This window comes from Haemorhous mexicanus, chromosome 5, assembly GCF_027477595.1.
Source record: "Haemorhous mexicanus isolate bHaeMex1 chromosome 5, bHaeMex1.pri, whole genome shotgun sequence".
NCBI classification, from domain to species: domain Eukaryota; kingdom Metazoa; phylum Chordata; class Aves; order Passeriformes; family Fringillidae; genus Haemorhous; species Haemorhous mexicanus.
This window is the reverse complement of record NC_082345.1, coordinates 3452501-3469477: the sequence shown is the minus strand read 5'-3', so window position 1 is coordinate 3469477 and position 16977 is coordinate 3452501. Positions and strand designations below refer to the sequence as shown.

General features: G+C 40.0%; 1 protein-coding gene across 2 annotated transcripts in view; it reads right to left on the bottom strand.

The window, feature by feature from the left end:
- Positions 1-3613: 3613 nt before the first annotated feature.
- The window catches only part of LMO3 (LIM domain only 3), a 59118-nt gene continuing 45754 nt past the window's right edge, over positions 3614-16977 (bottom strand). For both annotated transcript variants that reach the window (XM_059848035.1, XM_059848036.1), the window contains exons 3-4: positions 16533-16658; positions 3614-8015 (exon numbers count right to left, since the gene is read on the bottom strand). In XM_059848035.1, coding sequence (XP_059704018.1) covers positions 7910-8015; positions 16533-16658 — 232 coding nt within the window. In that variant the 3' untranslated portion in view covers positions 3614-7909. The remainder of the gene's footprint in view (positions 8016-16532; positions 16659-16977) is intronic.

Here is a 16977-nt window from a genome sequence, read left to right as displayed (position 1 = left end):
TTTCAAGGCTCCAAGATCAGGATCTTTCAGATTTTTCAGCTGGCCATAATGGCAAAAGTTTTAAGAGGACTTTGAGGGGAAGGGAGAGGAAAAGCCTGTCACCAAAATAAACTGGCATGGGAGGCCAAAGCAGAAATTTTCCTTTCTGCTGCAGTCTTAGTGGTGATATTTTATCACTTGTATGGTGATTGAGATGTAGGAACAGATGTGAGCCTGTCATTCTAAATTGAAGGCATTTTTTTGGCATTTATCAGCATTTTCTTTATTTTTAATTAATATGTACTCATTGTCACAAGGCTACTGCACTCCAGAAAGGCATTGTGTACAAGGAGTACTGAAATGCTCTGCTTCAGCTTGAACAAAAAAGCAATCAAAATTCTTTTATAGCAGTTGGTACATTATTATTGTTCACAGCTCATGTGTTTGGTTAGCAGTGGGACATCTGATCTGGATATCTGAATTTTATACTGCAGTTGTGAATAGCTAATAAAGCTGTGTATTGTGTACCTAAAAGTTCCTATAATGTAACTCCAAGAGTTAGGAGATCTATGTTGGTTTTCCTTATTCTGTTCATCCAGAAAGCTGGTTCCAGTACAGTGGCATCCAGATTGGATGCCCCTGACAGGAGTTTTATGTTCTTGACATTAAATAAAAAGGCCTAAACAAATGTTATATATTTTGAATAAGGAATAGAGATGCTTAGAAATACTTATGGATAACATAGGAAAAAACCTAAGTCTCCTGGAAGCAGAAAAATGTTAAAAATCTGGTCTTAATTTCCAGATCTGTGTATTCAGATGAAAAAGGTAAATATTAAATTCTTTTGTCTTTGGCCTAACAGTTTACTGATAGGGCTTTACATGCCCATTATTTTGTATATGTGTCTCCTCATGAACCCTCCACTCTTAGGAAGAACATAAAGAAAAATAATCTAATTTCTTATTGCTGTAGACTGTAGGTAGGAGGACTACTTTTGCAGATTGAAGTTTAGAGATTTTTGTGAAAGGAACCACAGTTTTGTGCATGACAAACAGGCACAACCTGGATCCCAGCTGGACACAAAGACAAATCCATAGGTTGTACTAATGGTGCTGCTTCTTTCTCTTTTCCCTGCCAACTCCTTTGCTCATGTATTTCATACAAAATGGAAGCCAAAGTTTGTGGTAAGATTTACATCCTGATATCCTCATTTTGGCATCTATGGAAAGATAGTGTTGGGACAGGGCAACAAATTTGTCATCTTGTTATCTTCTAATTTGTATTAAAACCACCTATAAGTGGCTGGCCTTCCAGGGTGGCTCTTGCTTGTTATTTCTCAGTGGTACAGCCTATCACTTTGCTAAATGTAAATTGTTCTTGGCTAGTTTTCAAAGTAATTTGACAACGTAGTTTGATTTTGCTTTAACATAATCTAGACATTGTTTCCCTGTAGTGGGACAAAGAGACTTTGAAGAAATTATTACACAGAATTTCCTAGCAATTTTCCTCTCTCTTACAGTACCTATCATATTTTGCTTAACTACAGCAATCTTTCCAGGTTCAAATGCTCTACTTAGCTGTGTTTAGGGTTTACATGAACTGTATGGATTTCATGCATTAGGTGAGACCTTGCTTAGAATACTAATGCTATGTGCTTTACAATAATGCAGGGAGTCCCAATTTGGTTTTGATTGCAATAAACTGGAGGCAAACGTGCAAACCTTTGCTAATTTAAGTTGATTTTACCTTTATGGTTTTGCATATTACATGATCTAGAGCCACACAAACAAAAGCTTGTTTGGACTTACCATGCTTTCCTTTTCAGAAAACAGAATTCTTTTTAATTAAAAACACTTTAAAAAAATCAGTATGTGTAATTGCTAACACCTGCTATGTGTTACTAACAGATGTTTCTTACTTACCTAAGGGAACTGTTATAATTACACTGTACGCTTATTGGAATGGCATTTAACCAAGATAGTTGAGGAACTTTAGGTGGTGACTTTGTGTTCTTTCATTCATCTTTCCTTTAAAAAATGTAAAAAAAAAATAGCTGAACAACCAGGCCTCCAGCTCATATTCACCAAACTCATTTCAGCACAATGGAACTCTGGATGTTCAGCCTCTCCCTGGTAACCCTGAGCATCCAAGAGGAGTTTGGATTTGTGGCTCCAAGCTTTGCTCTGGAGCCTGTCCTTGCAATCCTGGGGTGGGATGGTTACAAGCCATGCTAGCAGTGGGGTTTGAGTGAGGCAGACTTACTGACTGACCTGAGCACCCACCTGATCTCTATTTGGCTGTGCTCTTTCCTGTGACATGCTGGCAGTGTGGCCCCTTCTCAATAATCATTAAGGCTGGCAAAGACCTCTAAGGTCACTGAGTCAAACCATTAACTCAGCACTGCCCAGCCCACCACTGAACCACATCCTAGACACCACATCCACAAACACCTCCAGGGATGCTGGACAGCTTCTTCCAGTGCTTGCAACCCATTTTTTGGTGAAAGAATGTTTCCAATCCAAACCTCCCCTGGCCCAACTCGAGGCCATTTCCTCTTGTCCCGTTTGCCACTTGGGAGAAGAGACCGACATCCCCGGAGGAGGGAGGCCCAAATCATGAGTGTTTTCCCAGGGTTTTGAGATTTTTGGGTTGGATTAGAGGTCAGCAGGACTAGCTCTGGGTATTGTCCTGGCACCAGGGCCCTGCAGTGAAGGCTTGGAGGGGAAGGGAGAGAAAGTCTGCCCCCATGGCTGCTGCAGAACTCTGCGTTCCTGCACCTTCCCCCTCGGCTGCCGAGCAAGACACTCCATGTTCTCCCTCTGCATCTTCATTTATGGAACTAATCACACAATTACCTGCAGGCATGTGTTAAATATGACACTGGTCTCTGCAAAATAATGGGCCAATTGCAAACAATGAATAAAGAGAGGCAGCTCCATTTATAACCGCTGTTTCAACAGAGCTGTGTTGTAATCAAAGTGATCTGAGGGTGACTCATTAATTAATTGATGTTCTTTTTTATTATGTGCTATTGAGTTAATGAGTAATTTGTGCTAGATAACTCTCTGAACACACTGATTACGTGAGATATTTTCTGGGGCTTTCATATCAATGACATGCTGAATAGGTGGAAGATGGTATTTGCTTATGTATACTCATTATTAGCAGGTTCAGGATGAATATAAATCAGCAGAAGGGCATTTTAAAAGGTATTAGATACATGCAGCTCTTACTTTAATGCTTTAAACAGATACTCTTCAGCTTTTAATGCCTTAAATAGTATTAAAATCACTTCCTTTATAATACTTCTATCAGCCATAATTGGCAGCTTTTAGAAAGGTGCCTACACAAAGGATTTTTACTGGGAGCCTGTTTGTGCTAATGGCCTATTACCTTGCACATATTGTATTTTGGTTTCCTTTTTTGCTAGGTACTGAGCAGTAAACAGGTTTGGACTGCATCATTGGCCTGAAGTAGGAGGAATGTGTTAAGTGAATATGTAATTGGCTTTTTTTTAATCTAAAGTGGTATTTAAAGGAATAAAAACACTGTTCTTATATACAGTACACACTTTGCTTTGTATAGTTTGACTTGTTAAAGCTTTTGCTTTATTGAAACCACAACATCTCCAATGCCATAGGAGTTTTTTATTCATTGAACAACAAATGGCTAAATTGATAATTTAGTCTGACAACAGCAGCACAGTGGAAGCTTTCAGAAAAATCAGCTAAATGTATAAAATTATACCCAGCAATCACTACAGACCTTCATTTTTGACAAGATTTGTTCTAGGTACAGATGACTGTAAACTACCTACTGCTGAGAAAATTATAAGAAGCTGCTGCATATCACGTTGAAAAAAGCCTTTAAAGTACTTTAAAATCTATACAGTCGAAACCTTGCCACAGTCCCTGTTTGTTTCTTTTCCCAGTCTCCCTTCTCACTGACCACTTTTCAATTTATCTTCCCCAAGTCATTTTAGGTGTAGGCAATTAGGAACATTTGAGGGATTGCTGGATGATTTTCCTTTATTTACATTACGTGAGCAAAAATTTGAACATTTTGGGAGGATAGGAAAACATGAAAGTGTGCTTAAAAAAAAACAAACCACCAAACAACCCAGAAGATAGAAAAACACAATCAAGAAATAGATCAACTTTTAGCCCTGGTCACTGTTTCTGCCAAATCCAGGCTCTCTTGATCCATCACCAGTTGTGGCAGATAACAGAACACAGCAGGTTACAGTTGTCAGAGGAGCTTTTTACAGTTGAAAATCAAAGTTTGACAATTTTTAGTTTTCCACACAGCTCAAAACCAGCGATCTAAGTAGATTGTAGAAGATTAAAAAAAAAAAAAAGAAAAAGTTGTTATTATTATTTTGTCTGGCTAAACTTCATGATGTGTTCAGATAAAGATGGGAGGCACAAGTGGAAGCATTCCTGCCTGGCAAATACACTGAGTAAGGGTCACTGTCAGCATGGTTTGCTGGATGCAGACAGCTTGCTGACACACACAGTGATGGAGAAGGAGAACCAAGGCAGATAACAAAAAGCAACCTATAGGAATGGTCTAGACCTCTGTCAAAATGATCACTAAAGTGGCCTGGCAGATAATCTCTCTCCAGTATTGACTTTTGATGATTTACTTTATTGGAGTTGTAAATGTTTCCATTAAATATTTCAACTCTCAGTCATTATTTTAACAGCCAGGCAAGATGGAAGTTTGAAACACAGGAAAATGTGTAATTGATCTTTGACCTACATCAAATCTAAATTTATTCTGTATCCTTCACGTACAAATTTTAGATATGTATGTGAATGAGATAGATGAGCATAAAGTGCTCAAAGCAATGCCATACCATTGTGCACTGCAAACATATCCACATTTCTTTATCCTTGCATCAATTAAGATTGACAGAATGGTGAGACCGTTTTTTTTTTCTCCCTAGCAGGACCACCTTCCTCTTCCACACTTTGAGCCTAGGTCACAAAATGCACATATGAGCAATGTAGCATGCAGTAATGAGCCACTCTTTGCCCATTTCCCTCTCTTCATTTGCTCCATAAAGAGCTGAGCAGTGGCACTTTGTGGGAATGAGAGATTCCTTGAGCATTTACAGCACTGCTAGTGTTAAATTGCCATCATCCCCAGCCATCCTTCCTCAGGCTGAGCTGGTGTTGGTGCTTTCCTGCCTGGGATCTGTGGTTCCCTCCTGGGAATGCTCTGCTCCTCCCAGGGTGTCCCAGCCCTGCTTGTCACACTCGCACAGCTCTTGGTTTTCTGAAGAGCCAAACATGCTTTACAAAAGCACTGTATCCATCAGCCCCACGGGACAGACAGGGACAACTGAGGCACAGAGAAGCTGAGTGACTTGCCCAAGCCCACAGGGAGTCAAAGACAGAGTCAAGGACCTTTCTTTCTTATTTCTGAACCAGGGATTTCTATCTGTTCTGCAGCCTTCTACTGGAAAGCAGAAGAGAGCTCTTCCCCGTTTCTAATGGAAAGACCCCAGAGGGGCTGGAGAAGAAAATTGAAATTGGGCTCAAAACAAGATAATGTGATCCTTCCTTTTCTGTCCATCCTGACCTTCATGGAAAGGACAGCTTGTTTATTGCTCTGGAGTGGGTCTGTGAGAGCCTAATGGTACCTCTGACACCAACTGCTTCGTTATCCCAAAGACATTAAGGGACTGTGGAAGGGAGTGCAAGAGACACTTGTGCTCAAGGTTAGGAAGGAAGATAGTCCACAAAAGAGGGCTAAATTTAATTTGAGAAACTATGTGGAGCTATTTCTTCTAATTAACAAGAACAGCCTGAGGAGTTGTTGCATTTCTTTCTGGTCCTGTATGAGTCAGAGTCAAGTTTTGTGAGCCATGCTTATTTTCAAAAGGGTTCACAGCCAGGAAAAAAAAGAAAAACACACTGTAACAACAGTCATTAAAACTAAATATCTATTTCTAAGTCAAGCCACTGTGCAGTGTGCTCTTACCATACACTTAAGGAATTTCCCCACTGCATTGCAAAGTTTCTTTGACCATCCCCAGCAAAAACATGCTGAAACTGCAACAGGACAGGAAGAGCAGGGAAGGACAGCAGTCAGCTTGAGCAGAGTCATGGGTTCATACTTGAAATAAAAACAAGAGCTTAGCTTGAGTACAACACAGGGTGTAGTGGGTTTCTTGTTGGCTTTTTTTTTTTTTTCCTTCTCAATACTGTTTTGTTGTTTGTTTGTTTTTAATACAGGTTGTTTTCCCAGTGAGCTAGATTACAGTGGCAAACAGACAAGACATAAATATGCATTGAACAACTTTTTAAACATTCATCCTGCTTTCCTTTGCCAAACACCTGTAAGCTCTGTCAGGGGCGTGAGCACTTAGGGACGTCCTGCTGATGCAATAGCTTCATGGCTTTAAAAACAGAGGTCCACCTCTCCTAGAAAAAGAACTGATTGCCAACAGGAGCTGTCAGCAGCGATTCCACCTCTGTCAAAAGGATTTTTAATTGCCAGTATTGATGGGACAAACCTGTAGGATGTTGGCACGGACAGCAAGGTACCTGTGCAGTCGAGTGTGGTAGCTCTCGCTCGCTATTGCAAAGTTTTGTCCCATCCACATCAGCATTTAAATTACCTTCAGCATTCACCGAGGTGGGTAATTAGCAACCAGTCACTCTCCCAGTGTCAGCTCAGGGTCGTTTCCTTAATGTAAATTGACCCTCAGAGGGGGCTGTTTACAGCGCCTTCTACTTTCGCTTTTTTTTTTTTTTTTTTCCAGGGTTTGTTGAGGACGCAGCCCCAGAAAACATATTAGGGTTAAGCCCTGATTAAAAAATAAAAATTAAGAAAAAAAAAAAAAAAAGAAAAAAGGGAAAGAGAGAGAGAGGGAGATGAGGGAGAAAGAGACCCCTCAAATTTTAAGACTTCTTTAAAATGCATATAAAGAAAAATCTTCTCCCTTTCCTCCCCTCTCAAATTAATGATTTCAGAAAAATAACATATATATTTTTATATATATATATGTATTTATATATATATAAAATAAGATACCCAGAGGCACTGGTTTGCATTAGGGCTTAATTTTTCCAGCTAAATTAAAAATCAAATCCAGGCATTTGGAATGCCTAAGGGGCACAAAAGCAGCACCCAAAATCATTAACTTTTGCACCTTTTATAATATAGCTCAAACCAGTCAGATTTGCTTTTCAAAATTTTGTAGTAAAATAAAAGTGCTCTTTGAGGAAAATCCATGCAATTAAACTGCAGATGCTTAACCCCTGAAAAATAGAGGCTTATAAGAGAAGTGCTGATAGACCCTTAACCATAGCATCATTAGCAGCAGGTGCTGCTAGTTATTAGTTTTCTAAATAGTTTTAATGTAAACAGTATTCTTAAGCTCTAAGTGTAGCATAATGGTTGGGATTTGCTCTTTAATGCTTTTTACTAGAAAGATACAGCTCATTTAAAATAGCTGGTAGATACAGAAAGCATAAATATACAGTAAGTTTAGACACTGATTGTACTAAATGCAACAATACAAAGAAGCAAACAGGAACACAAATGGTAACACAATAAAACTGTATTACATTTGTGCTTCAAATATTACAATACATTATGTACAATAGTCCAAAATAAACATCTCATGCCAAATGACACAAAAAGAAACAAAAAAATAAAACCCCAAACAAACTGAAAATCCCAAGAGCAAGCAGAAAGAATCCAGCTGTATATACAGTACCTTTTTAATTAACATTCAACTCTGAACTGGAGCAATTTTCACTACATACAGATGCAGTCCGCCTTTTATTTCACGCAACCATTCTGTCTCCCTAAATCTATGCTATTCAGTAGGTTCCTGTGTCATTTCTTATATACATGTTGAGCAAAAAAGATAAAAGAAAGTAGTGCTTTTTATTCTTAATGATGTGGCATCCGATCAGCGGACCTGGGGTGCATAACCTTCTTTCATTAAACCCTCCTCATAGTCTGTCTGGCACAGAATCATGTTGTTCTTCAGGAAAAATTTGTCTCCGACACAAAATCTGAAATTGAGATGATAAAGAGAAAAGAAAAAGAGAGTTTGAGGGTAAATGGTGGGATATGGTCTTACAGGGTGAGGGTTGTAGAGCAAGCGTTGGCTGGACAGCACCCAGATGTGCATGTGGGAAAGCCCAGCAGAGGAATTGCCCTGGTGCCACATTTAATTGTGTGCTTTCAACAAAATCTGGTGCATTCAGGCACTTTTGCTTCCCCAGCCAAAGACCTCATTCAAAGCCCACTGTGGGCTGTGGGAGTCCTGGATCAGGTCACTGGCACACAGCTAAAAACACAATAAATATCCCAGGCTGCTGAGCTGAGTGAAAATTAAATGTCCTGCAAACGAGAAGGAAGACAAAGCACAGCAAAGCATTCAGTGGAAAGCTTGTCTGAGATATCTTGTATTTGTCTTGTGTCCTAGTAAGAATTTCTTGTTATGTTCTAGTTGGATATTTCACTAGATTTGATTTTAGATGGTGATGCTGAGAACTGCTTTAGCACACACACAACTTGCTGTAAAGTACATGTGAAGCAGAGACACACAGGCATGCAGAAAAAAAAAACAAACCTTTTTCCTTTTTTCCTGTAGGAGTTGATTATAAATTTAGTTACTCAGCTAACCACTCTCTCATGGTATCAGTGCACCTACCTTGTTACAGAATTACGTGCATCAGAACGATCTGATTACTGCAAAACACCACTGAGAGATTGCATTTGCTTCTCTCTGATGAGCAGGACAATCACATAATGTTAATGCCCCTGGCTGGCTGACTTCAAACTTTGAGCAAAGTAGGATTTTCCAACTAAAAATGCATGCTAGAATTGAAGAGGGCTCTTCCCTGACACACCCTGCAGTCCTTCCTCCCCTTGACAAAGCCACTCTTCTGGAAGATGCTTAGGGAGAAGTGAATGAGGCCAGTAGAGAAAAAAAGTTTCCCTAGAGACTGCCTTGGCAGGGTTACATGGCTTTGTTTGTAGTGAACTCTCCAGCTATGAAATATATTGGGAGGCACTGCTTGCCTTATTCCAATTAAAATGAAAGAAAGTAACCTAAATGAACCCCCTAACACTGATGTGAACAAATGAAACCAGCTAATTATGGATCTCAGTACATGAAGTATTGTTTAATGTGTAAGGGATTATAATGTCCTTTTTTTATATAATTTCCAAATGGTGACATCTTGGACACAATTAGGGTCAGATATAAATGCTTGTGTTGTTTACGGTAGATTTAACAGCAGAGTAGCTCTGGGAATAGCTGGATATGTATTTAATTGTAACAATTTAACCTTCAAATAGTGGTGCCTGCTGGAGTTGACCCAGTAAAACTCCATAAATGACACAGGCTGACCCCTGATAGTGGTCTGTCTTTATCAGATAGTCAATTTCTAATGATGTTCGGGCAGAAATCTTGGTGAATTGTTACAGATTAAATTGTGTATGGAAAGCAGTCCTTTAATGTTTTGTGAAGTTGGAGGTTTAAATGAGTAGCAGTTGGACTGATTTACATTTGTGAAGATTGGAATGCTAGACAAACAGTGAACCCATTTATTTTCCAACTGGGTAGCTTTGGAAATTTATCCTTATGCTAGCTAAATAGATAGAGGGAAAATAGTGTAATAAAAAAGTGGATTGAAAAGAATTAGCTCTGCTCTTAAAGGAAAATTGGTTTGTTTATTTGTGGACTCTTTTTTTTTTTTTTTTTCTCTGGGATTACTGCCTGCTGCTGATGATGATTGAAAATAGAGATTATGGGAGGACCCTGAAATCTTTAAGTTATTTATGGTCAACACTCTTTTACAGAATGTAGAGGTTCCTATTATTCTTCCCACCCCAATCCTGGCATACAAGGCTATTAACAACACAAAATGATTTTGAGTAGCTACGTTGAAATACAGAATTCCTCCATAAAAGTTGTTCTTTGGTGGTTTTTCCTAGTTTACATCTTTTGTATTTTTGTCCATTGACAGCAATGCTGAGAAAAATTCTTTTGTGCACCTTACAAGATTAGGTAAAAGAGCTGTAACTAGTGCCAACACGTAACACTGGTTTTTCCCAAAGAAGTCACATTCAAAATGAACAAAAAACCAAGGAAAATCCACCAGTGCATCAGTGGGAGATGAAACCACCTCTGCACCCAGCAGAAAACACTGAACTGGGAATGTTGCTCATCTGTGTGTATTCCTTTGGTTCAGGGTAAGACAGACCTCAGCAAACTAATGTTTTAAAAGCATTTAATAAATGACAAAAGCACTGCTGAAGTGCAGTTCAGCTGCATGGCAATGCTTGACACATGTGGCTCCCTGCTGCATCGTTTGCATCCAACCCTGGCTGAGGGAGTTTTGTTTCCCAGCCCTCAGAGCAGCGACACAGTTTGAGTTAACCTGCAGGGGCTCCCCGGGAGTGTCAGGAAGCCTTTCCCAATAAAAAGTGTCAATGCCTTTTGCTTTAGCGATGTTGATACCTGGAGCCACAAGTGCTCTACCTGTGTGTGCTGGCATGTGACAGCTTCATGCACGAGTGGCCTCAAACACACACAGTTCCACTTGTGCTCCAAGTGTGCAGCTGTCCTGGGGACAGCCTGCCAGCGGTCTGTCTGTCTGTCTGTCTGTCTGATAACCCGTGGGTTGGGGTCTGTCTGCAAGGGAAGGCATCCTCTGGATGGTCCCCTGTGCCTTGGGGGAAACCTGTTGCTGGTGATGCTTCGGGTTCAAATTCTGCAGCTGTTTTCATATTGCACAAGTTCAGTGACAAGCATATTTGGCTTGTGTATGCCCCTGGGTGTTAAATGTGTGAATTGTGCAGTCATTAGGTGACAAAGAGGTAAGCACCAGGTGAAAAACCTGTAATCCTGGCATGCTGGCTCCCAGGTGCTATGGGACAGGACAAGTAAGCAGATGAAGTAAGAAGAATTCTGGCCATTCACACTTTTAACCTTATCTGACTCTCAAAACCAGATTTAGCCCCTCCTGAAGTGAAAGAGCTGTATCTGTAACCACTTCAGACTGGGTTTGCACACTGCAAGATTTAAACCTGGCTCAGCTTTAAAATGGGAGGGTAAACTGAAGCCTAGCCTCCCACTGAGGTTGGGTTTTTTTTGTGAAATTGGCTCAGGATGTAAATCAGGGCACAATTTGGGCACAAGCATTAAACGGAGTGGAGGAGCATGTTAAGATGCCACTGGGCTAGGAGTATATAATTAGGCAAGATTATTACTCTTCTAGCAGGCAGATGGTAGTCTTCAGCCTTCCCTAAAACCCTCACCCAATTTTTTTAATAGGCATGCAAGATAAAGAGGAAAGAATATACAATAGGCTGCATTAACATGCCAGATTGGACTGAGCACCATAAATTGATAATAGTACTTTTGACACGACTGTGACATTAGTAGAATGACCATTATAATTAACCTACATCCTAGAGCCCCTGTCATATTTTACACTGGCAAAAGGAAGGCCATTTATATTACAAAATGACCTCTGTTATCACCTTGTTTGGAAGGGAAGGTGTGCCTAGACTAATCACACGAAGAATAAAACTCCTATTTTGAGAAGTAGCTCTTTCATTGTTCAGAACAGATATTTAAGGAGATCTCACTGCTGTCTGTCATCTTTTCTGATGCACAGGACACGTGTCAAGGTACTGAAGACTACTTAAGAAAGCAAGGGAAATATTGCTGTGAAGGAAGATGGCTTCGTGTGTACCTCCTCTGGTAATTCCAGATCTTTGTGGCTGCAGAAAGAAACAGAATCTGGAAGCATTAATTGATTTCCTGAGGATTAAGACAGTTCAGACTTGCACCCACACCCTTCCCCTCTGCTTTTTTGCAATCAGTGAATAACTTGGGCTCTTCTTTTCCCCTTTCCTCTCTTTTTAAATGTTGAGCTTTCAGTGGAACTCACTTGTACATTTTCACCAGAATACACAGACACAGGATCCCAGCTCAACTTTGAGTGGCAAACCTCAACTCGGTGTGCTTTTCATGCACTGTTTTATAAAAGGTGGCTATGGACAATATGTTAATTTGTATTCTAAATTTTGAGACATACAATGAGCATAAGCAGTACTCAGGCCCTCAGAATTTATAAAATGACCACTCATGCAAAAATCTAATATTGGGGTTTGAAATAAGGATGTCCCTGGCATTGTATTCCCTCTCCCCTGCTTGACAGAGAACAAAGGCAGCATTGTGTGGGCATTTTACAGTTTATACCGGAGGTAAGTGTTTACAGCTACATCAGGACAGCAATTTCAATGAGTGTGTAACCATTTTTAGTCCAGTTTCCATTAAAATAAAGGCAATTGCAGATAGAAGGGTAGAACAGGCGATTTAAACACCTCTCAGCGAGAGCAGATGGGGGTTTTAAGCCCTGCTCTGAGCTGACTTCAAACGGCAGAGAGGAAAAAAAAATCGCAGGAGTAGGGAACAAGGTGCTAAAGACGCCGGCAGAGTGAGAGGAAGGACACACAAACTCGGGAAGTGGGAAAGCCGGAGGCAGGCTGACATCATCTCTGCAGTCAAAAGTGTCAAAAGTGTCAAAGGCACAGCTGAGCCCACTTGCAAGATTTTCCACTCCTTTCTGTTAGTCACACACATGCAGCCTGACAAAGTGTGAAAGGCAGTGTCTGTTTACAAGTTTATTTTTCCAGTGGTTTCCATCCCCCACCCTTCCACCTTGAAATTTTCAGCAGAAATGAGGTACGTTGAGGCTGCTGTCGACGTGGGGTGAAGGGCTTCTGAGGAGAAGTTAAATATGTTTACAGAGAAGAAAGGGGAACACTCTCACACCATTAAGCTGTCACTAAGCTCTGCAGGTACTTAGGCGATGGAAAAACTTCAAATTAGGAGTAAGCTGGACAGAGACATGGGAGATAAGAGGATGCTAAAACCTTTAGGCTAGGAGCAGAGCTTAATATTCACAAAATTGCTTCAGCTTTAAGCATCAGTATCGAGAAAAATGTGGGGGAAATATCTCAGAAACTGTCTGGCTGGAGCAATTAGGTCCTGGAGCTGAATAGGAAGGGAAAATAGGAGATGGTGCCTATTTGACACCAGGGGACCAGGCTTAGTGGCTCAGGAGCTGTGTCCACAGTCTGTCTTCCTGCAGTACAGCGTGTGAGACAATGCCTTTTTCTCCTCACTCAGAAAAAGTCACATTCAGGATAAATAAAGGGACTGGCAAGGTTGTGAGTTAGTTCAGAGCTGGAGTTCATGGCCTGAACAAAAGTCCCCTCAAGTGAAGGCAGCCTAATTACCATCCACACTGAGGCTTGCACTGGATGGTGAGTTGTAGACACTCAGAAATAATAAAGCAAACAGTGAAGTTGTCCATAAAAGCAGAAAACTCACTGAATCATCACAAAGAGCACTGGGCAAAAAAGGGCAGGCATCTCTCTGGGCCAGGAGCAACCCTTTAAAGGGTAGGAAAGTGAGGGTCATGCAATAGCAGGAGCAAAGGATGGGCTGCCCCAAGGAGCAGTGAGATGTGTGCTAATATAAATATTACCTAGCTTGAAAAGCAGAAGGGGATGGAAGGAGGAAGGGCCCAGAACATCAGAAAAAAATTCAGTGTTGGCAAAGTAGTGCAATCTGAAGAAACAATTCTGTATTCTCATGAACACTGCATGCATGTTAGGAAAAAACCTGAATGGTAGATGGGAACTGAAAATGAAACGTGGAATCAAACAGAGAGCACCACATACTCTGCAAAACTACTGTAGAGAAGGACCCAAAGGTTTTAAAATTTAATGGGGAAAGAAAATGTGAAATTGGGGAATAAGGCCAAACAAGTTCTGCAATCACTGGTGAGCCTTGACACACCCATTGGTGATTTTTGGATATATTTGATCTGTATGCGAAAAAACAAATGTTCTCTTCAATAAATTAATTACATATTGGTGGAATTAGTGGCTGGAGTGAAAGGTAAAAGCAAATATAAAACCCCTCAATAACATGATTTTGTGTACAAAGGGGAAGAAGAAACTTAAAACGTTAAACTGAAGTCTTATAAACACATCCTTAGTCAGAATCTGCTGTGTTGTTTTGATTAGCTTGAGGAGAGGAAGAGAAAACGATCCTAAAGGACAACAGAAACTACTAATGGAATGGTGAGTGACAAGATTTTTCTGTTTAAAAGAGAACAGAAAAAGGTTTCCTAGCAGATCTGAAAACCCCCAAGCTGCTGATGGGCCAGGTGTGTAACAATGTGGAGGTTTATTGTCATTCAAGTAACAAAAACCAAAAGATTTGAAGCTCTTATTGAGAGAATGCAGTCAGTGGGATGCTTTGCCATAGGAACCACAGAAGAGCTATGCTGGAGCATCCATGAAATAGGATTTTTTGTAAAAAACAACGAAATTAATTCTTCAGAGGGCCACTAGTCCCAAATTGTGAGGAAGAAAGGAGCCCTACAAGCAGTCTGCTTTATTAGGCTCCATGAGAGCCATTGCAATGGAATCAGGATTAGGGTCACTTTAGAGAATTTATGAATTCTTTGAAACTCCTGGAACCACTCCCTGTTTTCACTAGATGAACTAGACTGTATTTCAGGTAAATCCATTCTTTTGTTCTCAGTCTAAGACACCTGTAAGACTATTGCAGCAACCCTTTGCCCAAAATACATGCAAAGTAAAAATCAAATAAAAGATTAGATTGAAGTCTCAGGAATAAAAAGGCTGAGAATTATTAAATAACCCAGTTAAGCTCCATTTCAGAAGCATCTAACAGCACTTTTCCAGGGGGATCAGCAGCCCCAGGGAACACCACGATGTGTGTTAGCTGCAAAGTGAAATTGCACATTAGTTTGCAGTTGTAATGGTAAAAGAGGAATATTAAAAATATTCATAACAACTGTGGGGTTTTGGTTTTTTTTTTTTTTTTTTGGTGGTGGGGGGTGGAGGGAATAAAAAGAAAGTTCACTTCCTCAGACCCAAGAGTGCTAACTATGATGAAAATCTTTTGCACTCCGGCTAACAAACATTGTCTGCTTTGCTTGACTGATGAAGATTATCTGACTTCTTGCATTAAAGAAGTTTGTCTTGTATGGGCTGAAGTGACAAGACAATAACTAAGTGCTAATTGTGCATAACCAACACTAAAGATATGCAGCCCCATTATGGCATGTAATAAATGAAGCGAACAACAGAAATATATTAGGGGTTTTAATAATGATACCAGAAGTGTGGTTTGGAAAAAAAAAAGGATGTGAAGGGTTTAGGAAACAAAACCCAGGACACACTGTGTGTGTCTCCTATATAGATACTGAGGGAGCCTCTGCCTTCCTTGCTTTGCTTCTCAGTTCTGTGGCAAGAGAAAATTGATATAGGGCTTTAAATAGCATTAGAACCTATAATTACTTTGCATTATTATATAGTTTAAGCAGTGGTTATTACTTGCCTGGTATTTTAATTTCCCATGCAACATGATGAAAAAGGTCAATTTGGCTTTTTTTAAAGAGTGTAATTGTGGTGTGCTACACTTATTAGCAGCTGTACATTTTATGGTTCTTTAGGGATGTTTGATTTTTAAATGACTACAGTGTTAAAAAATAGTACACTGTAGGACAAGGTGAGTTAGGAGAGCTGTCATGTCAGACTATTATCTTCCTAATTTTTCATTGCTTCCCTAAAAATGTATATCTTGCGTTTCCTCCCAACTGAAGAAAGGAAAAAAAAAAAAAGAATGCTATAAAGTGCTAATAGGATCATGTAATAACTGAAAACTAACTGAAAATAATAGGGGCATTAAGAAGGGGACATAATTGGCTCTCTCACTCCCTAGACCTCATAGAGGTCCCTGGCAAAGCTGCTATCAGCCCTGGTGAGTCAGAAATGGAGCTCCCGGTGAAATCTCCTGCTCCACTCGGAGTGTAGCTGGGATGAACTTGGCTCAATTCACCTCTGAGAAAATCAGATGTTACAATTTTACCAGTTTTGACATTCGCTCTCCAACTGTGCCATATGGGTGACGCTTCAGAACAGGGTGTCAGGTTTGGATCCTTGGGATTTTTATAACCTACGGTTTGGATATGGAAATAAAAATAGGACTGTAAGAGATCCAATGCTGCTACAGAGGAAATGGTGGGAACAACATCTTTTAAATTTAAATGATTACAGTTTTGGCAACAGGAAGAAACAATGTGTATTTTAAAAGAAATACATGTGATAAAAATGAGGAATTAAAGTGAAATTAATGCAATAATGACTAATGGTACTGTTATGCTCTTCTGCAGAAAAGGATCTCAAAGACCTTTATAAATATTAATTAATTAAACCTGACAGACAGCCTTTTGAAGGAGAGGAAGTAACATTATTCTTTTTTATTGATGTGGGACTTGAGGCACAAAAAGTTTTCTGGTCAAGGTCATGAAAGATGTTCTCTATCAGTCCCAGGAACAGCATCCAGGTTTTACTCTCCATCTTGGGGTTCTACTGCTGGAAAGGGTTTCCTCTTTGGAATGTAAGCCCACACCAGTGCTGGGCTAGCACCCAGCTTATGAAGCAGACCCCAGAAATTCTCTTACCTCTGATTACAAAGCTGACATGCAAAACAGTCCAGGTGATAAACATTGTCCTTTGCTCTCATCACCATCTCAAAAGCAGGTATGAGCTTGCTGCAGGCAGCGCAGTTTCCTGTAACGCCAAATAACCTGGAGATACAGAAAGAAACAGATTCTTGATTCATTTTCTTTTTTATTTTTTTTAAAGAAATTATTATTATTTCCCCCCACAGCCTGGTCTTTGGCTGACTTCCCAGCACACCTCCTTTTGGAAAGGCTGACCTTTGGTGCTTCAACTCTGCCCGATTTGCAGCACAAAGACATAGCCTTGCCGAAGAGAGCTTTATGACAGACTGATATTGCACCTATTGTGATGTTATATTTTTTTCCTGCAGGTTATACTGACCTTTCTTGATAAAAGAAACATCTTGTTAAACTAAACAAAGAAACAGTAAACACATGAGGGACA